This window comes from Centropristis striata, chromosome 15 (assembly GCF_030273125.1).
Source record: "Centropristis striata isolate RG_2023a ecotype Rhode Island chromosome 15, C.striata_1.0, whole genome shotgun sequence".
In the NCBI taxonomy this organism is placed as follows: domain Eukaryota; kingdom Metazoa; phylum Chordata; class Actinopteri; order Perciformes; family Serranidae; genus Centropristis; species Centropristis striata.
Genome location: NC_081531.1, coordinates 24,493,499 through 24,521,111, shown reverse-complemented (window position 1 = coordinate 24,521,111; position 27,613 = coordinate 24,493,499). Strand labels below are relative to the sequence as shown.

The 27,613-nt window shown below is 41.0% G+C and overlaps 1 protein-coding gene across 1 annotated transcript in view; it reads right to left on the bottom strand.

Moving 5' to 3' along the window:
• Window positions 1-27,613, bottom strand: part of amot (angiomotin) — a 71,203-nt gene that overhangs the window by 19,552 nt on the left and 24,038 nt on the right. Inside the window, exons 2-8 of the mRNA XM_059352169.1 lie at window positions 25,525-25,771; window positions 17,402-17,462; window positions 13,616-14,624; window positions 6,636-7,317; window positions 5,238-5,382; window positions 4,884-4,976; window positions 4,311-4,456 (exon numbers count right to left, since the gene is read on the bottom strand). Coding sequence (XP_059208152.1) covers window positions 4,311-4,456; window positions 4,884-4,976; window positions 5,238-5,382; window positions 6,636-7,317; window positions 13,616-14,624; window positions 17,402-17,462 — 2,136 coding nt within the window. The 5' untranslated portion in view covers window positions 25,525-25,771. The remainder of the gene's footprint in view (window positions 1-4,310; window positions 4,457-4,883; window positions 4,977-5,237; window positions 5,383-6,635; window positions 7,318-13,615; window positions 14,625-17,401; window positions 17,463-25,524; window positions 25,772-27,613) is intronic.

Sequence of the window (27,613 nt, the reverse complement as noted above, 5' to 3'; positions counted from 1 at the left end):
GCTCTTTTGTTCTGACAACAAGCAAACGTTTTGTGTCAGAGGCCAGCTCTGGCCTGGGCTACGGCCCCTTTCCTGTCCTGTACATCACTCACTTTGACCTCCAAATAAAGCGGTTTGGATAATGGGAAAAAAGGCTGGTTTGTTAATTACCTTCTGAATGTGAATTTATGTGTATTGTTTATATATATATATATATATATATATATATATATATATATATTATGGAAACATGGTTGAATCAAAACATCTCAGACTCCAGTGTGGATCGACCTTCACTCTAATACAATCAGACAGAGATGCTAAAGCGAGTGGCAAGAAAAAGGTGGGGGCTTGGCCTTATTTGTGAACCAGAGATGGTGCAGTCCTGCACATGTTACTGTCAAGGAGAAGATGTGCTGTCCAGACATTGAATTATTGGCAGTTAGTACGAGACCATATTATGTACCAAGAGAGTTCAGTCTTATCATAACAATACTTTTGTACATCCCAACCAAGGCAACTGCTGAAGTTCCATGTGTAGTTCTACATGGCCATGTTGCTAAGATACAGAATAAACATCCAGAAGAGCTTTTGATAATATCAGGATATTGATATTGATAATATCAATCATGTTTCCCTCTCCTCCCACCTAACTGGATTTACACAGTTTGTAAATTGTCCCACCAGAGAAATAAAACTCTTGATCTGCTGAATGCTAATGTCAAACAATCTTACAGAGCTACTGCCTTGCCCCCAATAGGAAGATCTGATCACATCTTAATTCTTCTGGAGACTTGTTACAAGTCTTGTGTGTGGAGGCAGCCTCCAACTAAACTCACAGTCAGGAAATGGACACCAGAGGCAACTGAGGCTCTAAAGGACTGCTTTGAATGTACAGACTGGAATGTGTTGCTGGAAACAGAGGAAAACAGTATGGACATTGACAGACAGGTTGTCTGCTTTACTGATTACATCAACTTCTGTTGACACGGTCATACCCACGAGGACTGTACGCTGTTTCCACAATAACAAACCTTGGATTACTAGTGATTTAAAGGCAATCATCAATGAGAAGAAGGAAGTTTTCAGAGATGGTGACAAAGCACGGCTCAAATAAGTACAATAAGTTGAAGAAGAGATTAAAGATGGCAAAGGTGGAATACAAGAAGAAACTGGAGAGACATCTACAGAACAGCAACATCCGTGAAATGTGGAGAGAATTCAACACCATCTCTGGTTACAACAACAAGAAAAGACAGCCAGTGGCGGGTGATGTAGAAAGAGCTGATGAACTCAACCAGTTCTTCAATAGATTCAATACAGCGGCCTCACCCAATTTCAATCCTCCTCCTCCTCCTCCTCCTCCTCCTCCTCCTCCTCTTCAACATGTGTACATCTCCAAAGCAGCATCCACCCCCCCTCTTACACCTGAGCCTCCACCCTTGTCTGTCACAGAGATGGGAGTGAGGTTGGGACTGGGAAGACTTTTCTCTAGGAAGGCTGCTGGCCCAGATGGTGTGTGTCCAAGGCTGCTCAAGGACTGTGCTGCCCAACTGCGTCAACCTCTCCACAAGATCTTCAACCTCAGTCTACAGTTGGGGTGTGTGCCGGCACTGTGGATAATTTCCTTTGTTGTGCCGGTACCAAAAATAAAATGTCCAGCCGAACTTAATGACTACAGACCAGTAGCCCTCACTTCTCACATCATGAAGACCTTGGATCGGCTCATTCTACACCTATTGAGAGCTGAAGTCAAAGACAAACTCGACCCCTGCAGTTTGCATACAAACAACACACTGGAGTAAACGATGCTGTCCTCTACATGCTTCAACGTGTCCTTGCTCATCTGGAGGAAACTGGCAGGAATCAGGAATGGACAGGAATCTGAATATAGGGATCTGTTAAAACCTTCAGTGACTGGAGTCACTAGAACTATCTCCTACTGAGCACCTCAAAGATTAAGGAAATGATCAGAGTTCATATATATGTGTGCGTGTGTGTGTGTGTGTTCACAGTGCATGAATGAATATGTTCTAAGCAATCCACAACTAAAACAACATTGACTGAGATTGGGAGCAGTCACTTCATCCCATGCTTCAATTGTAATAGCACTTACAGCTATTTCCATCTAAACCCAGCAGTCGGACACTGAAGTCAGATAGCAGGCCAGCACAACACCAGAAAACTGAGCACAGCCAAACTAACAGATTTTCCCCTAAAGTAAAACATCAGTAACTAGGAGACACAAAGAACTTGCCAAGAATCAAAACAAACAATAAAGTGACCTGATTTACAGATTTTCCTTAAGCAGAGTAGGCAAGTGTGCTTCAGTCCTTAAAAATAAGATGTGGAAGCTGCTTCATGGAGTAGTGGGTGTGTTAACATTCTACTTTGCTCTTACCCTGGAATTACTGTTCATGTGGATCTGTTTCTGTTTACTGCCTGTGTCCACAGCCAGCCAAAGGTTTTATTGTTTTATGCTTTTTGATTTAACCCAGAAGCTTACAATAGTGAATTTAAGATTAATGGAGGATTGATATGTTAGTACTTAGTACGAAGATTATTTCCTGCAGCTCTGCAACATTTTTCCTCATATGCAAAGCAAATCCTCCATGCTTTCATTCCATCTTGCGAACATTACTTGTGTGCCTGTTTAGATAAGTAGATCCTATTTAAACTTAAGAGGCAGACAGCAGCAGCAAGAGTGGCACCCTCAGACACCCAGACAAATAATGAAGCAAACTCCTCCAGGTTTCAAATCCCAGGAGTGACAGGTCTAGGGCTGAGGTGCCCTTGAGCAAGGCACATAACTCCCACTGCTTCCAAGGTGCAGTAATGTCTGCCCGCTAGCATGGTAAATGGTAAATGGACCTGCACTTATATAGCGCTTTTCTAGTCGCTTTGCGACCACTCAAAGCGCTTTACACTACAGACTGTGCTCATTCACCCATTCACACACACATTCATACTGTCCCACATACGGTCCCACGGTGCCACCACTGGGAATTCATTCACACACCGATGAACACAGCATCGGGAGCAATTTGGGGTTCAGTATCTTGCTCAAGGATACTTCAACATGTAGGCTGCGACGGTCAGGTATCCAACCACCAACCCTTCGGTTGGGGGCCAACCAACTCTACCAACTGAGCCACAGCCGCCGTTCACTGGTGTGTAAAGGATGGGTTAAATGGCTATAAAAGGGAATCTTAATCTTAATTACAACGCTAAAATACAGCACACAGCCAAAGTTAGGCTAACCCCAACCTTAAAAATGTAACTTGAGTTTATCAAAATGAATTTTCATAAAGTAATTTAATATTATTAATGTTAAGCAGGATATAGTCCCATACCCCATTTAGGCCTAAAACACCTGGAAAAAATGCCTGTTAAACCTATGGGCGATTTTAAAATAAAACCTCCTAAAACCTGTTTTAGTGTGTCAACGCCTAATAAATAATCGATTTTTCAGCCTCTAGCAGGTAGAAATTAAATTCAAAAAGTATTTGAGAGCTTATAACTGTTATATCTGAGCTCCCTCCACTATAGTCGTCTTCCGCCATGATTTCAAAGTTCTGGAAAAGTCCCATGTTGCATTGCGACACTCCCACATGTATTCTGATGCATTTCATTGGCCAAGAGACTGAAAATAGGTGGAAAAAACGACAAAAACTACAAATACTACAAAACGATGTATCTGCTTTCCCGGCTTTAATGGTAGAATAACACAACAGCGCCAACGGTTTTAATGGTAGAAATGTGGTAATGCTTTCCTGGCTTAAATGGGATAACAGATCATTTTCTGGAAACAATTTCTACCGGCATCAGAAACTTGGAGCAAAAAAACAAGCAGTCCAAAATTTCCGATTACAGTTCTTGTCTTGTCTAATCTCTATCTCCACAGTAGTTGTTATTTTTGGGAGGTGCATGTCAGGTACAGTGTAGCCTGCAGTGTGCCTATGGCACCTCTGTGTATAGGCTACATTGCTACGCCTTAACATACAACTATAAAATCTACTCCTGCTGTCCTTGTGAAAGCCCAGCTCTCTCAGCTTCATAGGTGTGCTCTTTCTGCCATCTTTGATTCTGCCATCTGTTTTCTTTATTCCTAAACTTAAATTCTTGTTTATTAAAAAAAGGAAAAGAAAAAACAACATTGCAGGAAGGTTTTAAGTGCTGACTCATCCCATTTAGAGAAGATGCTTGCTGCCTGGTTGAACCAACTAAGCTTCACTTGGCTTCATTATCTAAAACAGAGTTCTCTGGTTCAAATGAACATTCTAACAATCAGTAAACTCAAAGTTATCCAGTAAGACAGGTGATGGTCTTACTTCCTCCTCCAATTTGACCACTTTGGCCTGTGCGTTGTTGAGCGCCTGGTCTCTGATTTCGATGTGTCTCCTCTGGTCCTCTGTCGTGGAGCGCAGTGCGTTCAACTCCATCTCCAGCTTTTCCTTCTCACGGAGCGTTTCTTTGTCTTTAACACATGAACAAACACAAGGGCCCTCATTTATCAAACGAGCATACAACAGAAAGTGAGCGTAAAGTGGGCGTACGATCATTTTTACTCAAGGCTCGGCATTTATCAATTTGGACGTGAGCAGAGGCTATTAAATGTTCTTGTCTTCTGCCAATTAATGTTTAACGTTATCCGGCTCAGACACCGGACACATTTATCAACAGCCAATCATTCTTACGATGTGATTGGAGACATTTGATGAATCCTGTCGTAAGACGATATATACGCTCGGATCTGCTTTGGTTTCTACGATTGTTTGATAAATGAGGGCCACTGTCTCTCCTAATTTTTTAAAAAGGTCATTGTTATGCACAGCAAACATCACTTACGTTACATTTTAATCCATGCATGAATTAAGTGTAACAAGACATTAATAATTACTCACTCTGTGTGAGAAGCTGGGAGATGGTTTTGCGGTTGTCCTCTGAGCCTTCACACTCTTTAGCAGTGAGCTGCTTATTGGCTGTCTCCATGCGCTCTTTAAAACAACAAGTAAGTCAATAAGTAAAGTCGAGTAAAGTTTCTCCATTACATGTCATCACATTTATTTGTCAACCAACTTTACAGTAAGCTAAGTCTGTCTGGGCACATTTAAACAGTCACCCTTCTTCCCTAAAACTTTTTTGGATGTTTTTTTTTTCAATTTCTGCTAAAAAAAAAACAAAGAATAATGGATGCTGGTTCTACCAGTTTAGTAATATGTTGGATTTGAAGGACTGGGACTTCCCTGCTCTCTCACCTCGGAGGTCCCTGTTGAAGTCATGCAGCCGGCGCACCTCCAGCTCCAGCTTGTTTCTCATGGTTTTCTCCAGGGCCTCCCTTTTGGAGGAGGACTTGGCAAGGTTTTCATATACCTCTGACACCAGCTGGATCTCAGTTTCCAACTGCACACAAACACAGGAGAAATGAAAGGGAACAATAGGACAGTGACAGTGAAGGAGATGCATCAAACTGTAATATCCATATTCACATCCAACTATTGAAATGTGTTAAAACTGGCCTTACGTAAACACTTATTAAAGCCTGTGCTTCAACAAAGGTGAGGGGTTCACTTTTTAGTCTGTGTATTTTTAGCTTAACAAACTAAGAATCAAAGCCAGAAAGAACTCAACCAAAGCAAAATCAAATGATGTTTGTCCAAACAAAATGCTCAAGTGGATTATTTTAAAGAGTCAACTCAAGTCACCTTTAATTGTTATCACAGCTTTGTCTTTCTCTTTTGTTCTGTAAAGTATCTTATCAGCAAATACATGATGAACACCCACACCACCTACACAAGAACTTCTGGAGTTCGCTTCCCATGATATTCTTTAGCAGTTCCTTTTGTTTAAAGCAACCTTAGCAGTGACAAAAACAAGAGGACAATGGATGTTGTCCCCATCCCTTACATAGAAACTGCTTCTAAAAGGAATCTCTGTGGTTACTAAGGACAGGAGGAACAAGTCCAGCATGAAAAAACCTTACAGTGTACTTACAGGCATGCCAATATTGCGTAACACTTTATATTAAAGAACACATGTTCAACATTAATTAGTTGCTTATTAGCATGCAAATAAGTAACAGATTGACTCTTAATTAGTCATTACACCATGGAAACGGCAAATAGCCACTCTACAAAGTGGGTCACTGGTAGACTAACATTGGCGCAAAGTGACTTTTCACCAATGTTAATCTACCAGTGACCAGTGAGTAATGATTGACATTACAATCTACCAATCCTCATCCAATCATCTAAAGGATCCACCAGTCACGTCAAAGGTCTGGAGAAGGTGGCTATTTGCCGTTTCCATGGTTTCGTTCTCCACTATGTAGAGACTTATAAAGTCCATTCAAAGTAAAGCATATTAAGATCATAACTCATATACAACAACTTCCTTACTTACTACTAATAAGCAATAGTTCTGAGGTTATTGAGGGAAACTCTTAGTTAATGTCTTGCTGGTTGTATAATAAGGCCATGCAGAATAAGGCATTAATAACTACTTAATAATGACTAATTTAGAGCCAATATGTTACTTATTTGCATGCTAATAAGTAACTAATTAATGTTGAATATGTGTTCCCTAATATAAAGTGTTACCCAATATTGTTCGAAGACAGACCTATCCTTTAAGAGATGTTCTGCAGTAGGTGTTACCTTGTGCAACTTGGTGACTTTCTCGCGACAGCTATCCATCTCCTGCCTCAACATCCTGTTCTCCTCTGTTAGCATATCCACCATCTGATGGGCTCGCACCATCATAGCAAAAGGCTCCCCTTGTAGGTGGGAGTAGGAGTGCGGGTGGGGGAAATGTCCAGCCTGGGGCTGAGGAGGTGGAACTCCTTGGAACTGCTGCTGCTGCTGCTGCTGCTGTTGTTGTTGTTGTTGTTGGTGGTGGTGGTGTTGTTGTTGTTGTTGTTGTTGTTGCTGTTGTTGCTGTTGTTGCTGTTGCTGGTGGTGTTGCTGTTGTTGTTGTTGTTGTTGATACTGATGGTGCTGCTGATAGTGCTGCTGATGATGCATCCTTGGGGTGGAGCCGTAGGGGTCATGAGGGAAACCATGACCTCTTGGTGGTGTCGGGTGCATGGGTCCCAGGGTGAAGGGCTCGCCTGCTTGGTGGGAGCTGGGACCCTGTGGGCTGCGAGGTCCCATGCTAGGATACTGCTCTCCCTGGACCTGCTGGTGAGGGAACGAGGGATGGGAGGAGTGGGAAGCACTGAGTATGCTGCTCAGGGTGGAGGACTGGGTGCGGGACAAGGAGCCCATGGAGGTGACAGAGGAGGTGGGACTGTGCTGATGGAGGGTCCTCTGGCAGTGAACCGAACCCTCTTTACTGGACCTGAGGAGAAATCCACTGTGTGATTACATGTTTGTCAACTTCAGGCAGTGTCTTGTGTTGATGTATGAGACCTAACACTCATGTTATTTTTTTCACTCCCAAAGAGAACAGTTAGATGAAGTGCACCGTGTATGCTTTTACCTCGTTTATGGATAGAGACAAGTGTTTGGTGTGTCTTTGGCCACAAAACTGTCCCATGTTAATAATAACAATTATAACTACAACATTTTGACAGTGTGCTGGAGTTTTACAATACAGTCTAAACCTTAACTTCCTATTTAGATATATTTACTTTACTTTATGTTCCCCGCAATCTATCAATCTTTACGATAGACTCTCAGCATGGCCAGCAGGCCTACTGTCGCATTGCACAGCAGCTACTTTCTGGTTACTTTGGTGTTCATTTTTTTGGCTTTTTAAATCTAGGATTACTCATGTTTGTATATTCCCACCCCTAATTATACTGTCTTACATCAAGGCTTAGGTTTTTCCTTTTAGGGTTAGGGTTAGGTTAGGGTTAGGTTATTTGCATATGCGTGTCAAACAGCCCATAGGCCTACATAGGCCTATTTGCGATGGAATTCGGCAGTAATGGTGGAAAAAGTAACAGACTGCAGAACCCTTTTTCCCAAAAAGGGTCCTATGTTCCCCAGTCTCATACAAAGAGGGGGACATAGGACCCAGGGAACATAGGACCCGGGGAACATAGGACCCGGGGGACATAGGACCCGGGGGACATAGGACCCGGGGAACATAGGACCCGGGGGACATAGGACCCGGGGGACATAGGACCCGGGGGACATAGCTCCCTTCCTAGGTGTCCTGTTATGACAGTTACCTCTCAGGATTGTATTCTTCTAAACTACAAGTACTTGTTACTTCAATACTTCAGGCTTCCAGTACAGAAGGTTGTTGCTTCACAATGATTACTCGTTACTTCGAAAACCTGTTGCTTTCAGGACAACTAATCATTGCTATGGTGATCAGGACAGCATAGAGACATAGCACGTTTAAGCCCTGAGGGGAAACAATTCATCTCTCTCCATTGACTTTGTATTAAAAGCTGCACGCATGCACAATGAAATGTTTTTTTTTAATGCAAATGACTTTCAGGCCCGTCTGATTCACCTGTTGTTGGTTTGCTCACTAAACAGGACCTGTTTTGAGAAAGGTGGGAAAAAACAGCTGTCAACCTGCTTTTTGCTGAGTAAACATTCCTGCCTTTAGCCCTCAAAGTAAGCAGGTCATGTCTCAACTTGTCCTGCCTTGATCATTGAAATTCAGCAGTATTCATGGCTGTTTGAATCTGGTTCCTCTGAGGTAAATAGACTGGTGTGAAACAGGCCCAACAGCATTCCTACTCACTATTTTGTAAAACACTATTGGGAAACCATGAAAAGTTCTCACGTCTTATCTTTTTAAGTGCTTGTTTCTGTGACACAGTTTAGTTCATTAGTTGTAAAAGTCTAAATAGAGCACAGTGATAATCACGGGAAAACAAAAATGAATGTGTGCCTTTGTGGACAATTTCAAGCTCAGCTTTTTTCCCATTTTATAATTTGAAAGAGGTGCTGTGTGCTACAGTATTTGGTGTAGATGCTGTGTAAAGCACCTAAGTGACTTGTGATGGGGAAACAAACTAAACAACAAAAGAATGTAAGATCTGACAGAAATTGCACTAAAAACTCTTTTCACATAATTAAAAAAAAATGTTTTTAATTCATGAAAGATCTCCACTGGGAAATTCCCCCGTATGAAGGTCACCTCGTGGAGTTGGCATGAATTCAAACTCTTGCTCAAGCATGCTCCTTTGTGTGTCCCATTATTTCACTCATCTCACTAACAGCTATAATAATTAGAAGCGTAGTGCATGAGGGATCAGACTTGAAGGTGCAAGTGAAGAAACAGACAATCCTGAAGTCAAACTCTACCAACAGCTTATTAATAACTTATTGTAAGGTTACCTACCGAAGTTCAAGGTTTATAAATGAATACAAATTATTAGCATGTGTGTGTGAGAGAGAGAGAGAGACAGAGAAAGAGAGTGAGAGAGAAGTTGAATGAAAGCAATGCAGCCATTTACCAATTACATATATGGAAAGTAACATCAGACTGTACTGATCAATACATGACCACAAGAAGGAAAACATAAAACTGAGTAAATCCAGAGCCCTGAAAGGCACACTGTAATCACCTGAATGCACATATAGACATATCATGATGTGGCATGGCTCTTCTCTGGTTTAATAGTTTGACTGAGTTTAGAGGATGATGTGAAAGCGCTGTATCCTGGCAGGTTTTTTTTCCAGAATTTGTGTGTAACAAGTAGATTACTGTAATACAAAAAAATTTCAGCAGCTACCCATAGGAAAAATGAGTTGCTCATGTGTTGCTCAATCTCTTCTCTGAGATCAGTTTGAGCTTCTCATAGTTGTATGCCCCTGATCTCAATTATGTCTCGGTTATTTTGAAGGAGATTTGAATTGAGACATGATTGAGATCAGGGCATACTATGAGATCTTCTCAGTTTATCCCACTTCTCAAGTATTGCTCAAATGGTTTTCTCAACTCAACCTCCTTTATCTTAGTGATGTCTTTGTCTCTTTCTGCTACTATTGAGAGTCATTGCTCTGCTAACCTAGAGTTTCTCATGGCTAAGTGTAGACCCTTCTATCTACCCAGAGAGTTTACATCCACTGTTGTGACTGCAGCCTACATCCCCCCAGATGCTAATGCCAAACATGCCATGAAAGAACTGCATGCTGCCATTAGCAAACAACAAACTCTGCATCCTGAGGCAGCCTTTATTGTTGCTGGTGATTTCAATCACACCAGCCTGAAGACTGTACTCCCCAAATTCCACCAGCACGTCTCCTGCCCCACCAGAGGAGACAAAATCCTGGACCATGTCTACACCAACATGGCTGAGGCTTACAAAGCCACCCCCCTCCCCCACCTCGGACAATCTGATCACCTCTCTTTGTTTCTTCTTCCCAAATACACTCCACTCATCAAACGTGTGAAGCCCGCTGTAAAGACTGTTAAAGTGTGGCCAGAGGGAGCAGACTCGACACTTCAGCAGCGTTTCCAGAAAACGGACTGGAGTGTTTTTGCCACTCAGGCCACCCTGGACTCACACACGGACATTAACATCTATGCTTCTTCTGTTCTGGACTTTATAAGCACCAACATAGACAGTGTCACCACCCAAAAACTAATAACAACATTCCCCAACCAGAAGCCATGGATGAACCGGGAGGTCCGCCTCCTGCTGAAGGCACGTGACACTGCTTTTAGATCTGGTGATGATCAGGCCTACAGCGCATCCAGAGCCAACTTGAAGAGGGGCATTAAGAAGGCCAAGCACAGCTACAAGCTACGGATCGAGGAGCACTTCACCAATTCCGACCCCCGCCGCATGTGGCAAGGCATCCAGGCCATTACAGACTACAAAACCACCAACACCACCCCACAAACAGACGGTGTCTCCCTGTCAGACGAACTTAACAACTTCTATGCTCGTTTTGACAGGGAGAACAAGGAGGCAGCCATCAAGGCTGTGCTCCCTGCAGACCACCAACCACTCACACTCTCCCCCGCTGATGTGTGTGCTGCACTGAGCAGGACCAACGCACGTAAGGCTGCTGGCCCAGATGGCATCCCCGGACGTGTGCTCAGGGCCTGTGCTGGACAGCTGACCGACATCCTGACCAACATCTTCAACCTGTCCCTGGCCCAAGCAGTCGTCCCCACGTGCTTCAAGACCACATCCATCGTGCCTGTGCCGAAACACTCAGCTGCTACGAGCCACAACGACTTCCGCCCCGTTGCACTAACTCCCACCATCACAAAGTGCTTCGAGAGACTGATCCTGGCTCACCTCAAAACCAGCCTACCACCCACCCTGGACCCTTTCCAGTTCGCCTACCGCCAGAATAGGAGTACTGATGACGCCGTCTCCATTGCACTTCACTCCGCCCTCTCCCACCTGGACAATAAAAACACCTATGTGAGAATGCTGTTCATTGACTTTAGTTCAGCATTCAACACCATCATCCCCTCCAGTCTCATCACCAAGTTGTGCAACCTCGGCATTAGCTCCTCTCTCTGCAACTGGATTCTGGACTTTCTGACCAACAGACCTCAGTCTGTCAGGTTAGACAACCACACCTCCTCCACACTCATCCTGAACACTGGTGTCCCACAGGGCTGTGTGCTGAGCCCTCTCCTCTACTCCCTCTTCACCCACGACTGTGAACCAGTGCATGGCACCAACATCATCACCAAGTTCGCAGATGACACAACTGTGATCGGTCTCATCACCAACAACGATGAGACAGTCTACAGGGAAGAGGTCCAGCACCTGGCGACCTGGTGCACTAATAACAACCTAGCCATAAACACCAAAAAGACCAAGGAGATCATCGTGGACTTCAGGAGAACCAACAGAGGCACACACACTCCCATCCAGATCTACGGAGCTGAGGTCGAGCGTGTCTCCAGCTTCAAGTTCCTGGGGGTCCACCTCTCCGATGATCTTTCCTGGGCTCTGAACACCTCCGTCCTCATAAAGAAGGCTCACCAGCGGCTCTTCTTTTTGAGGAAAATTAAGAAAGCCCATCTGTCTCCTCAAATCCTGGTGAACTTTTACCACTGCACCATTGAGAGCATCCTTACCAGCTGCATCACAGTCTGGTATGGTAACTGCTCCGTCGCAGACCGGAAGGCGCTGCAGAGGGTGGTAAAAACTGCCCAGCGCATCACCGGTTCACCACTCCCCTCCATCGAAGCTGTCCACACCAAGCGGTGTCTGCGGAGGGCACGCAGCATTGCCAAGGACAGCTCCCACCCTGGACACAAACTGTTTACCCTCCTCCCCTCCAGGAGGCGCTACAGCTCCCTGCGCTCCAGAACCAGCAGGTTCAGGAACAGTTTTTTCCCCTCAGCTGTCACCCTCTTGAACACTACACAGAGGTGACCCACCTACTGTCCTGTATCTGCCCACATTAATGAATATTTTTGACTATTTATGACTATTTATTACCATCCATTCATCTACCTGCACTGCTGCTTACTGTACATATCTCTACTGTATATATTTCTATAACTGTATATATCCTATAGCATATTCAATTCATACCTGCACTATATTTATACTCTGTCTTCATATGTAAATACCCTGCACTTTACTACTCTGCACTTCTGGTTAGATGCTAAACTACATTTCGTTGTCCTAGTACTTGTACTCTGTTCAATGACAATAAAGTTGAATCTAATCTAATCTAATCTAATCTCTTGCCCCTAAAGGTCCCTTAGGAGAAGTGATTCAGAAACAAATGATCACAGAATGATACGAATATGAGAAGCTCAAACTGATCTCAAGAGATGAGATTGAGCAACACATGACCAACTCATTCTTCCTGCCGGTCGGATTGAGCCTGTGTTCCACCGGTTGCGGAACGGCTGCGCCACGGTCGCCGTTGCTGATCGCTGCCACTCTCATCAATGAGAGCATTTCCACCGGGCGCGCCGCGGAACGGTTCAGCAGCGTCCCAGCCGTGGCTCTCCGCTCTGCAGCGTGATCAATCCGTAGCATTTCTATTTTCTCCGCGAGCTGCTGCTAAACCATGTCAAGCTCAACAGAGCAGATCGCACCAGACAGGAAGTCCAACTCAGAATCAACGTAATACACTTCCGCACCATTTCAAAATAAAACACAATATGCAGTTCATGCAGCCTAAAAAGTACTTCACATCAACATTATGTTATGACCGGGGGCACCAGGGTCGACGACATGGTCGACAAGAGACTGATTGTTGAAGTGAAACAGCATATAACAATTTATGACATAACACATTCTTTTTATAAGAATAGATGGTCAGATCAACTGATCTTCCACGTCGGAGAAGCAAAGTAAGCTGTTTGTTGTTGTTTACTTTATATACACAGTTTATCATTGGATCTAGCGGTCTCCCATATCTTCAGCATTATCGAGTGTTCTCGTTATCTCACGTGTATACAGCTGGCTCGCTACGCTGCCGTTACGTGCCCGGTATGAATTGACGCCGTGCAGAAGACGGAGCAAAACCGCGGCAGAGCCATTCCGCGCCCGGTGGAAATCCCCAGTCATGTATCATTGAGCTGCAGGAGCACTAAAGGCTGGTTTGTCACTTTGAGCGACCCCTTTCTCATTACATGTTACATGTTGATTTACTGTTAAAGTACTATTATGTGTATCCAAAAGTATTCATTACTCGAGCATTTTGAAGTGTGTATATGTGTGTGTTGGTAAAAGTACCTGAATGAGCCATACTCTGGTGGGGGCTGATATCGGACATGAAGCATCTCCCTGGAGTGCTCCCTCCCTCTCTGCTCCTGGTAAATATGGCCTCCAGGTTCCTGCTGCTTGCTGGACGAGCCCATTCCTTTAAAGGGGTAGTCTGGAGGCGGGCCACGGTGCTGCGGCTTGTAGTAGTCTCCCGGCTGCCCTGGTGGAGGTAGCTGGGGGGAGAGCGGGGCGCTGGTAACAGGAGCGTGCGCCTTCACGCCACTAGTGGCCAGGGAGAGCTGCATCAGACGTTCACTGAGGGATCGAACGTGTCCTTGCTTCAGATCCTTCAGTCCATCATCCTGGTGAACTCTCCCTGTGCCGCTCACTCGCTGTACCGTAGGGCGACCCTCAGTGCGCACCTTGGCACTGGCCACCCCAGTGACGTAGAAGGCGGTGCCCACTGAGGCGGGGAGAGGAGGCTGCTGGGGCTGGTTGTTCTGCTGTTGAGGCTGAGGAGGAGGGCCATGGCCCCGGAAGTATTGGGACTGCACTTTGGCTTCTTCGTAGGTAGGGAGATCCTCAGGGTTTGGGCATTGCCCTTGGCCATTTCCACAACCTCCACTGCTGCCTCCTCCTCCACCTCCACTGCTCCCTCCACCTCCTCCTACTCTGCTGGACCCCAGCTTCTCCAGGCCATTGTCTGTCTGAAGCTCCTGTCCCTGGGGCTCCTGACGGGCAATGTGCGGAGTCATGGAGTGATCATCAGAGGAGCCTACCTGTCCCTGCCCCGAGTAACCTCCAACACCACCCCCACCTGCTCCTCCTCCTTGTTGTTGTTGTTGTTGTTGTTGTTGTTGCTGTTGCAGCACATAATTCCGGTTCATCTGCTCCTGCAGGAGGCGCTGCAGGACTGTGCTGCCCCCACCTCCTACACTGTTGCTGCTGTTGGACGACTCCTCAGCTGCGGCCCTCATTTCTGCCTCACCCTGGCCACGCACCTCATGGAAGGACAAGCTCCGCCCACGGTCAATATTCCCTGAGAGCAGAAGAAGCAGAAGGACAATAAGGAGGAGAAACCAGAGAGAGAAAGAAAGCAGTGAGACAAAGCGATTGTAATGACAGTTGGGTGAAGAATCTGAAGGAACAAACAATCCAAGACAGAGACAGAAAATACAAGAAAGAGGGAAGTCTTTTCAGAAACACAAGGGAAACAGAGAACAGAAGAGAAAGGGACAGAAAGCATTTAGGTCAAAGATGAACATGGACCACCCACCACCATCTCTGCCCCCCCTTGAAGAACGAGACTGGAGGAAGAACAAAATCAAACCCAACGTTGAAGTCTGTGACATCTGTGTGAGGACTAAATGTGGGTCTTGAAGAGATCAACTGATATTTTTAGAACCTGAAATGCAGCGATTCTAATCCAACACACATGAAACAGTGTAAAATGTATTTGCACTGAAACAACTGTGAGTTTATGAGTGAACAGTGGCTAGAATGTGATCATTTGCTAATCCTTTGTGACATATTTCTGTACAAAGGACAAAGATAGAATCTTTATACATTACATTATGTTACAGAATATGTGAATGGCTAACCTTTAAGCATTGCAGGATCTACACTGCAAAAAAAGGTGTGTCTAAAAACAAGATTAAAAACACTAAATCTGAGGGAAATGTTCTTGCTGCGTGGACAGATAATTTCATTTGACAAGATTTCCTAAATTAAGTTTTAATAAATAATTATTAAATCTATAAATAAGAAATATAACTCTTAAAAAAAGGTTAAATATCTAACACTTCTAAATCTAAAGTTTTTTTAATCTTGGTAAGAAACAAATAATTTTCAGTGCGCTCTCCTCGGGCCAGTTCATCGCTGCTTTCAGCTTTAATTTATCTTGTTTTCAGAGTTGATTTCTTATTTTAAGCGTTCAACATGCTTATTTCTAGATTTAATAATGTTAATTTAAGAAATCTTGTCAAGTGAGATTATCTGTCGATGCAGCAATATCATTTCCCTCAGATTTAGTGTTTTATCTGGTTTTTAGACACACCTTTTTTGCAATGTAAGGATATCTTGACCACCGGCCTTTAGTCCCTCCACAATGTGATCTCTGCAAAATGAGCACTTGACTCACTACTACCCTGCTATGGCTCCAAGTAATAATTAATATTCTACTGACATTGTTTTTCAATTGATCAATCCATTACTTATTCTATAGAATCTAATAGAATAGAATAGAATAGAAAACAAACAAAATGAACAAATGCCCAACCAACAGTCCAAAACCAAATAAAATTCAGTCTACAGTGACCTGGAATAATGGAAAGTATTATGTGAGTGGAAGAGTAATCTTTTTACAGACATAAATAGGCCATTCTAATGTCTCAGCAAAAGCTTGACGTTGCTTTCAGCCATAATATGTATGTATGACACCACATTACACACAAAACACTACTTCTGGTCAGGCAACATGGACTTAATTGAAGTTATCATATGCATCTGAACAAATATCAAATGTCAAATTATTTGACACAAAAAAATCTGTGTATCATTCGTTCTTTCCATTTTCAGTTGGCAATAAAAAAATCAAATAATGAAAAATTGACTGGTTATTTTGTTATTTCACAAAAAACGGGAAAAATGCTTGTTTTTTCATATTTCAATATTAGGCTCAGATCAAAAATACGAAATGGAAAAACGACACCAGGACTGAATTGTTTTCCATGTTTATCTGGTATCTAGCCTGGTTGTGTAACACTTTATTCTGAAAACTGAAAACTGCACGTCGACACAACAAATACATTTTTGGTGCGACGCAATTATTTCACATGGTGTGTTCATGTAAAGTTAATACTTTAAAGTTTTATACTGGAAAAAAAAGTGAAAATTAATGACAGTTAGGTGTTTATCCTTCATGTCAGCTCACTCTGAGCAGTTTCAATGAATTTACCATAAATATCACAACAGAGAAGAGAATGACGGCTCACTTGACCGTAGTCAAACTTCCGGGTCACATAATTAAATAATTAAATATTAAAATCAAATTCAGTCCTGGTGCCCATTTTTCCATTTCGTATTTTTGATCTGAGCCTAATATTGAAATATGAAAAAAACAAGCATTTTCTTCTTTTTTTGTGTGTTATAATAAAAAACAAAAAACAAAATAACCACTCAATTTTTCTTTATTTGATTTTTGATTGCCAATTGAAAATGGAAAGAACGAATGATACACGTATTACAAAAGGACAAGGGAAGTGTAATTTTTACTAGAAACGTGTGACCTTGTAATCAGATTATACACATTTGCAAGGAAACAAACCCCAGTGAAATTCTCACCACTGATCCCAAGAAATTTGAGAAGAAATGTTCATACAGCATTAGGGACACAAGCAATATGTTCTCAGTTGCACATCCAATGCTGTCAAAGTAGAAACCATGTATGATGTAATGGTTGTGAAGGTACAAATTAAAGAGGACCATTTCCTCCAAAATCAAACTTATCTTGTATAAAACATTTTCTTGAAAAGCCAGTAAAATAATAATTTCACTAATTTGTGGTCTAAAACATGTAAAACATCATTCCTCATACATTCAATTGAAAACTCAACAAAAACAATATATTTAGCCTCTTAAAACTTATATTATAATAATATTTAAATGTAATTTCATTTGTGTTTTAGCCACATACAAAAAAATATATATATATATTTTTTTTTTTGGGGGGGGGGGGGGTTTCTTCTGACAACACTGAATGTTAACAACTACATAGTTTTACACCTTTTACTAAAGAGTGAAGAAAGAAATGATTACATCTAGTGCTTTCTGTTATTCTTCTCATTCTCAAGGAGGAAGATGCTTTTTTCCGAAACATCTGCAAGTAAATACAATCATATAAGACAAAAGGACAAAATGTCAGTAAATGGTTAGTTCTCTTCAAGCTGAGGAGACAGGACAGAAAAACATATTTCGTAAAATGGTGTAGGTATAATAGATATTACCACAAGCTCATTTTAACCTTTAGTGACATCTACAAAAATCATAGCACAAAAGCCAAGAGAACTAAAACCACAACCCTAGATTTCACGTTTCTATTAAACAAAGATACATTTTGTAGTTTTTAAAAAAACTTCCATCAATGCCACCAAGTCTGTTCAGTTTGCTTAACTAGGGCTGGGCGATATGGCAAAAAAAATGTCACAACATTTTTTTTTCATATCGTCTGATCTCGATTATTATCACTTTTTTTTATATTGTTTTTAAACTGCCAGTTTTAAAGCATCTGTACTGAAAACTTAAAAAAACTAGAGATTAGTTCAATATTTTATTGACATACAAAGCCAATTAAATAAGATGAACATAGATAAAGACTAGGGACGTACGATAATACCTGTATATTTTTTATATGACAAAAAAAAATGCATAGCGTGATAGTGGCAACATTCCTACTTCTTGACATTGTGACGTCGGCAGGGTTTCCTGGAGCAGTGGTTCTCAAATGGGGGTACTTGTACCCCTGGGGGTACATGAAGGCACTCCAGGGAGTACGTGAGATTTTAAAATATACATTTAAAAAGTAACATCCATGCAAAAATCCTTATCCTTATATAAAAATAATTATTCAATAAATATTTTAGGAAAATATAAGTATAAATTCATGAAATTATTTTTTTTATTCAGTAGGCTATTCAATTTCATTCTCCTAAAAACCCAGAGTGTCCCCCATACCAGGATGGTTCGACCCAACCTGTCATATCGTTAGCCTCATAGCATAATTCCCTAAGTCATTTTTTGGCCAAATTGTGATATCTGCCTAACTTTACTCTCCTACTACTGCTGCATCTTTCTGCCTCATTGCCTATGTTCTACTCTAACAAGTGTTCTCAGCCTATCAGAACATTTGTTAGTCCAAAATCACTTTCTGCCTTAGTCATCTCTTTGACTTGAGCATTTTTGCCACTATATACAAACATGGCCAACCGCATGAGAAAGAGGGCTCTGCTGACCAGAAGTGAAGTATTAAGTCTTCTCTTTGAATCATCTGGTAAGGTAGGTCATGTTTCTTCAACTTTCTAGACAATAAATGTACTTTCAGTCAATCAAAGGGATAAGGAGAAGTGTGTTTTTACTTTTAATCACATTTCTGCGACAAGGTATAATGAAGTGATGTAAACGGTAGCAAAACACTTTTTATTGTAAGTGTAAAGAGATGTGTTTTGACTAGAAATAAGACATTTTGACAAGATATAAGATAAGTATTCTTGGTTAGATTTTGAGTTTTTGCAGTGAACCTGTTCATATTTTCGGAATAGCGTTCAGTGAGCAGAAGTACTCTGTGTTCGTTCCAAAAAAAGACCAGTGTGATGTATGTATCGTTTTTTTCTTGTTTTCCGAAACACTCAAATATGACTTAGGCAAATATGCTATGAGGCTAATGATATGCCACCTGGCATCACCTGTCAATCACTTTGTGGTTGAAGCGTAGCAGTTATAGTTTTAAATGGTTATATGCTCACTGTTTTTACTACATTAGTTTGAATCACTACATTTTAGCGATGAGAAATATTTGCAATACATTTAGTCATGGATTATTAACATTTAAAATGTTTGAAATATTTTTTTTTCTAAATGTTTGAATTTTCTATGCGTTTATCAGTTCCAAAGTTTAATAAATCAGACACTGATGGCACAGCGCTCTGTTTTTAAGGCTTTTTTTTTTACCTAAAATGCTTTGCCCTGGTTAGGGGTACTTGGCTGAAAAAATATTTCACAGGGGGTACATCACTGAAAAAAGGTGGAGAACCACTGGTCTAGACTGTGGTGTACCACATTATTCTAATCTGCCCCACAGCAGTCTCATGTGCTGTGCTCCCTTCACATTTCAAGCTACTGAAAGTATGCATACACTATTCATAATATAAAGTTATTTTGTGTTGTGTTGCCGTTGCTCAGCAGAGTGTCTGTCACCAGTCAGTCAAAACCCCGACCCACCTCTCTGTCCTCCTTCAAGACATTCACACACTTACACTGAATTTACCGAGCTGCCCAGTGGTCTGAATTACTTCCCGTCACTAAACACATGCAGCTTTCGAAATAAGAGCACAGTGTGTTAACAGAATCCATCACATTATTTACAAGAAGACTGTCAAAATAGGATGCCTTAAATAAAACATACAAGGACCCTTATTCTCCTTTACAATAATTCATTAAATTACACAATGATTAAGATCATTGTGTATATGATGGAATCCTTACCACGGTCAGGGAGCTCTAGAGTGATGTAAGAGTGAAATGTGACATGAGCATTCAGACTGAGGCTGCTTTGAAAATCATCAGATATGTATCCGATCTAGGACCACATATTGAAGTGGCCTGGATCTGATTTGTGCTGTTCAGATCATCATAAAAAATCGGATTTGGGTCACATTTGCCTGCAGTTTGAACATAGCCATACATTGTCATATTCTCTTTGTTGGATAATTATTTTTGATGCATTTATGTAAGCAGCATTTTACTATCGTCAAGGTAGGGCTAATTTTAACTACTTAATATACCTTTATGTGGTTTAATTTATAAAAATGTTGAAATCACGTTTTTTTATGTTAAATCTTGATTTTAAAACTAAAGCTATAAATCTAAATGTAGTGAATATCTGTCTTTAAAATATAGTGAAGTAGAAGTATAAAGTTACATAAATGGAAATACGCAAGTTCAGAAGACATGCCTCAAAATTGTTCTTAAGTACAGTACTTGAGTAAATGTACTTAGTTACATTCCACCATTGAGATTTGCAGCAATAGTTTTGTTATTTCCTAATACTCGATTTTGAGTCAAGAGTAAAGTTTTTGTATTTGGCAACTGTTGAGATTTGCACTTCACACTACATTTTAGATTTAGGGTTGATTTTTATTTTGTTGTATGATTTTTATTTAAACAGACTCAAAAATATATACATTTTTTAAATCACATTTTCTATATATTTTTGAGTACATTGTAGTATCGTCAAGAATGTGGTATTGCAAAAATACCCTGAAATACTGTGACATTCTTTTAGGGCCATATCGCCCAGCCTTAGATCAGCCCCTACCTGACCTACAGTGGCAAAAAAAGTATGTAAACCCTTTTAAATGAGCTAGTTTTCTGCATGAATTTATTATAAAACGTGATCTTATTTGCATCCAAGTCCCAAGTATAGACAAACACAACGTGCTTAACCTAATACCACACAAACAATTATAATATTTTATGTCTTTATTGAACACGTACATACGTGTATCATGGGAAGACACACCAAAAAGTCTCAAGAACCAATACCGGAAAACGAACAGGAAGTCGGACATCTTAGATAGAATATCGCACTTTTCATCGATTTTTGCCATTTCCCCCTATAGATTTAACCTGATCAACTTCAAAGTTGGTCAGTACCATCACAAGGCCTTTGGGATCATTATTATTATTATTATTATTATTATCATTATCATTATAGGATTTATTCAGAAGTGCAGAGGATCATTGTGTGTCAAAGCTTGTTAGAGGTGATGGATATTCTCTTCAATTACAGTTATCAGTTAATAGCGTTCCTATGGAAGTCCAGTATTGATGCTAAATGATGTTTTGGCCTTCATTGGGCCCTGCAGTGGCTTCCAGGCTGCGCTGTCATTAATCTAATGGGAGCCATGACACCCAGACATGGAATATTAGAATTGTTTGTGTGGTATTAGGTTAAGCACGTTGTGTTTGTCTATACTTGGGACTTAGATGCAGATCAGATCACATTTTATGACGAATTAATGCAGAAAACTAGGTAATTTAAAAGGGTTCACATACTTTTTCTTGCCACTGTACCTGAGCAATCAACACAACTCCTGGTTCAGGCCCTTGTGATATCACATTTAGACTACTGCAACTCTCTACTGGCAGGTCTTCCTGCATGCACCACCAAGCCTATGCAGATGATACAGAACACAGCAGCATGTCTGGTCTTCAACGGAACCAAGAGAGCACATATCACTCCGCTATTCATCTCTCTGCACTGGCTCCCGGTCACAGCCTGCCTCATATTAAAAGTCTCTTGCCTACAAAACAGCAACTGGCACAGCTCCTGCCTACCTGAACTTCTTTATTCAGGTCCAGCAAAAGACGTCTGGCTGAAGGGCTCTACATCTCAAAGTAGACTCTTTCCTCTGTAGTGCCCTATGAATTAAAGTGTCTGCTAAATGACATTGTACAACTGTAGTATTATTTTTATTAGAGGATGAAGCACATGTCATGGGTCGTGCTTTGAGATAAAACGTATGCTTTAACAATTATACTGGAAGTATTCAATGGTGACCATGCTGTGACTCACTTGTTTTCATCAGGTATTTAAAGATTTAAAGATGACATAGCATTTCATAATTGTACACACCAAGTTTATTATAGTTAACGAAAACTAACGAAATAAAGAAGACTAGATTTGAAAAAAACATTTTCGTTAACTGAAATAAAAAATGATAACTAACTGAAACTGTATTTTGTGGCTACAAAACTAACTAAAACTAACTAGGATTATAGTGAAAATGTTCTTAGTTTTCGTCTTTGTTGACTTTTTTCATCCATAAACCTTTTTGGTTGATATGAAATCTATTACATCTATCTGGTTTTATGACTTAATAAACTTATTGGGGCTGAGATGGATCAGACAAATAAATAAAGGAAACATTTATTGTGACCTTACTGATTCTTGCACCCAAGAAATAAAAAACTAACACTTAAACTAATACAAACTAAACTAAAACTAAGCATTTTCCAAAAAATAAAAATGAATTAAAACTAGCAAACTCACTCTAAAAACTCATTAAAACTAACTGAATTTGAAAACAAAAATTCACAACAAAATGAAAACTAATGAAAAGACCAAAACTATTATAACCTTGGTACACACTTTATAGACACATTATAATTCTTCATTTTTATTCCAATGGCCAGATTCATATTCTGGAAGTTTTACTTAAATTGAACAGATGATCTGTCCCCTTAACCTGGTAAAACAATCCGATCACGTGAGCTCAGTATTTCTGCTGTTCCACCACACTATTATTATTGCTGAAATAGATTAAAAAACCAACTAGTTAAACTTAACTTTTGCATTTACAGAGTTCAGAGATGCTTTTCACAGTTCTACCAACTGGATTTGTCAAAAGTCAGATACATCAACTACGCTAACGTTATCCTTACTGTCTATCCCGTGTATCCACTGAACAGCACACTATAATGGCGACATGTTTCGGTGTGCTGATTAGGTGAAGGAGTTTGTCTGTTGAGACAAGTACTTCAGCCTGGCTCCCACCTACTGAAACCATTTAGGACCAAGGAAAGGCCAGACTATCAGACAAAGAGCCAACAGAAATGTTGAGCGCACGTGGTGGACTTACAAGACAACTGTTCTCTTGGTTTATCCCATTTAAACCGGGAAAGCATTACCGCATTTCTACCATTAAAACCGGCAGCGCTGTTGCGTTATTCTACCATTAAGGCCGGGAAAGCAGATACATCGTTTTGTAGTATTTGTAGTTTTTTCCACCTATTTTCAGTCTCTTGACCAATGAAATGCATCAGAATACATGTGGGAGTGTCGCAATGCAACATGGGACTTTTCCAGAACTTTGAAATCATGGTGGAAGGCGACTATAGCGGAGGAGCTCAGAAGTAAGTGGCGGAAGCGATCTTGATGAAAACAGCACCGATGATTTTATTGCTGATCTGGACTTTGAACCCTCGGAACCAATCGACCGGGATTTATGGATGAGGAATATGTTTTAGACGATATTTTCACCGAAGAACAGACAGATTTGTGGCCATCTGGAGATAATAACAATAATAATACTAATTGATTGTGATGATGATCATGACTGTTTATGTCTTATATTACTTTATGCGTCGTTGACTACCCTGAAAAGTGCAATATAGATAAAATGTATTATTTTTTATTACAGTAGGCTAATGAGAACTATGTCTATTTCTTCCAATAGTCATATGATGTTTGCATCTTGCTAATGGGCATGTATTAGTATTATGCATAGGATTTTTATTCAGTCAAATGTAACATTTGCTGAGTTTGTTGATTTAAAAAAAAACGTTATTCGAGGTTTGGACAAATAAACTGAACTTCTCATGAAAGCCACGGGTATAAGCTCTCAAATACTTTTTGAATTTAATTTCTATCTGCTACAGAGGCTGAAAAATCTTCTGTTGAATTTCCAGAAAAACTTCAGGTTTTAGGGGGTTAAAATCAGGTTTTCCAGGCATTTTTTCCAGGCGTTTTAGGCCTTGATGGGTTAACAATCGTTTTACATGGACTTTCACATATTTTATTGTCCTAACACCTGTTCTGCCCTTCTTCTCCCCTCCTCTCCCTCTGTGCACTTGAGTGTCAGCCCTCTTCAACCAGAATATCTGCCTCTTACTTATGGGCTGAAATATGTGCCACCAGAAACTGAATATGAATTATTTATATTTGAATTTGAATTGCTTAACTTGAATACTTGCATTGAAAAACTGAATCTGAATTGTAATTTGAAATTGAATTTATTAGTTTGGAACTGAACATTCAGTTCTCACAATTCAAATTAATTTCGCAAAATTCAATTTCAATTTTCTGCAACAAAGATGCAAATTTTTTGGTAACATTTGTTGCCACCCGGTTGCCATAGCGCCTCTTCGGCCAATCAGCACTTCCGTTCCAGCCTCATCCATGGTCAGCCAGAGGTGCTGATTGGCCGAAGAGGCGCTCTGTGTATCTCTGCTCGATTGCTCTGCCTCAATTACCCGCAGAAAATTGAAACTGAATTTTGCGAACTGAATTTGAATTGTGTGTGAGAACTGAATGTTCAGTTCCAAACTAATAAATTAAATTTCAAATTACAATTTAGATTCAGTTTTTCAATCCAATGATTCAAATTAAACAATACAAATTCGAATTATGTGATTCAAATTCAGTTTTTTAATGCAATTATTCAAGTTGAGCAATTCAAATTCAAATATAAATACTTCAAATTCAGTTTCTGGTGGCACATATTTCAGCCCATACTAACTCCTTTCTTTCTGCCTTGTCTTTCGTCCCTCTTCTTATCTGGGTACCTAAGCAACTTAAGCCTGATTTCCACCGGGCGCGTTACTGCAGCGTAATGTCAGCGTCGCGTATGACGTTGCAAATAGGTAACACTCTAATCAATGAGAGCATTTCCACCGGGCGCGTAGCGTAACGTTACTGCAGCGTCGCGTCAGCGTCTCTACGCGAGCATTAGGTAGGACTTCTATTTCTCAGCGAGACGCTGCCAAATCGCGTGAATCTCAACAGAGCAGATCGCACCAGACAGGAAGTCCGACTCAGAATCAGCGTAAAACACTTCCGCCCCTTTCAAAATAAAACACAATACGCAGTTCATGCAGCCTAAAACTACTTCACATCAACATTATGTTATGACCGGGGCACCGGATCGGCAATCAATCAATCAAAGGGTCTCAGAGGATCGGCGACACGGAAGACAAGAGACTGATTGTTGAAGTGGAACATCATACAATCATTTATGACATAACATATTGTTTTTTATAAGGATAGATGGTCAGATCAACATATCTTTCACCTCAGAGAAGCAAAGTAAGTTGGTTTTTGTTGTTGTTGTTTACTTTATACACACAGTTTATCCATAGACTGTATAAATAGAGTTTAAAGTTTATCACAGGATCTTGCGGTCTCCCGTATGGTCAGGATTATCGCGTGATCTCGTTATCTCGCGTGTATACGGCCGGCTCGCTAAACTGACGTGCTGCTGTAACGCGTCCGGTGTGAATTGACAGACGCAGCAAAAACGCTGTGGAGACGTGCTGCCGCTGTAACGCGTCCGGTGGAAATCCCCACTTTCCCAAATCTCAAATCTTCTCCCTATCACACCTACCTGAATGGCTGCTCTGACTGCGCTCTCCGGGGTGCATCAGTGGCAACAGCTGCTCATGTTGCGATGCAGTAGCAAGTGACAGGTGAGGGTAAGCAGGAAGATGGGACTGTTGAAGTTGTGATGGAGGTGGGCTGCTGTAAGGTGTTGGTAGCAGGTTGGTGGCAGGTACTCAACTCCTGGTCCTGGCCTCCCTTTAGACTCAGCAGGTCCTCAAGACACTTCAAATTGAAGAGGCACTGGTTGGCGTCTGCAGAGACAAAAGGCATGTTTGTCAATTTGTCAGAAAATGGGTGGATTGCGTCATCACTCTGAACAACTGCTGACCTTAAAGCTATTCCATTTGTTTGATTTATAATGACTTCATACAGTTAAAGAGGCTTTCCAGTCATAGATTATTAGAAAAAAAACAATGATTTTTAAATTAAAAAGTATACATATATAAATATATATATTTCACAGAGGTGAAAAGTATTCTCGTTACATGAAATGGTAGTGGCATCCTAAGTCAAACATACAGTTTATCAGAGGGATATGTGAATTAAACACATATAAAACACAAGCACCTCAGCACCTTTAACCCTCTTACTGTGTGTGTCTGTGTGTCTGTGTGGAATTTTTGGTGACATGTAAACATCCTGACATCAGTATGAAAACAGTCCTAATCGACCCCCTCCTCTGAAAAGACAAATAACCATTTCCAGATGCATTACTGCACCCTCTGCACCTCCTCCTCCCCAAAACAGTCCTGTCTCTAAACCCCCTTTCATATAAACAGTTTACTCAGCAACCAAGGTCCAAACATAAATCTGTCTGTGTGTGTTTGTCATGATATACAGTGACAGGGTATATACAGAAATACTTAAGTTGAATTTAATACCTTTTAATACCTTTTTTATTAGCTTCACAATATTTTTTTAATACCAACCTGACATTGATCTGCAACTGTAGCGGCAAACATTTTAACTTCGGTGTTGGAGGTAACCAATTATAAAGCTGTAACTGATTACTGTATCTTTTTTCAACCTCAAGTCAAATCAAGTACCTATATCACAGTTACTTGATACTTTTAGCTTTTATAGCAATACTAACCTATACACAATTATTTGCGATTTAATCCTTACCCAAAACAAAATGTTATTTCATTGTTATGTGTAGGGAGAGCACACACCAATTCTCCACTGCTACACTCAGTCATTCTTTCTCAGTGAAGGGGCACAAAATGACGAAGGTATAAAGGAGTTAAAAACAGAAAGGTTTAATGAAAGGACTTGTCAATCTCGTTCACTTTGAGAGCTAACATTTTTGTGGGTGTCTGTGGCTCCGTTGGTGGAGCGGTCACAGACTGATTGGAATGTCGGTGGTTCGATCCCCGACCATGGCAGCCTACATGTCTAAGTGTCCTTGAGCAAGATACTGAACCCCAAATTGCTCCCGATGCTGTGTTCATCGGTGTATGAATGAATGCACCAGTGTTCCCTGGTAGCCTCAGCCACCAGTATGAATGTGTGTGTGGACGAATGAATGAGCGTAGTGTGTAGTGCAAAGCGCTTTGGATAAAAGCGCTATATAATTGCACACCATTTACCATATATTTTCACAACCGGGAAATACATCTGTGTTTAGGGACCAGTCCAATTTATCATCCAGGTATACACCTAGATACTTAGAACTTGGCACCACCTCCATGTCCACCCCACAGGTATTCACTGGCTGAAGAGGGGCTTGAACCTGAGGTAATCTATGATCATTTCCTTAGTCTTTGAGGTTTTCAGTAGGAGATAGTTCTTGTGACTCCAGTCACTGAAGGCTTTTTCCTATATTCAGATTCCTGTCTATTCCTGATACACGCCACAATAGCAGTGTCGTCCGAGAACTTCGGGATGTGGCAGGACTCAGAGTTGTATTTGAAGTACGCTGTGTAAAGTGTGAACAGGAATGGAGCCAGAACAGTGCCTTGTGGAGCCCCTGTGCTGCTCATTAATGTCCCAGAAACACAGTTCCCCAACCTGACAAACCGTGGTGTTCCTGTCAGGTAATCTGTGATCCAGGAGATGAAGGAAAGATCCACTCCCATCTCTGTGAGCCTGTT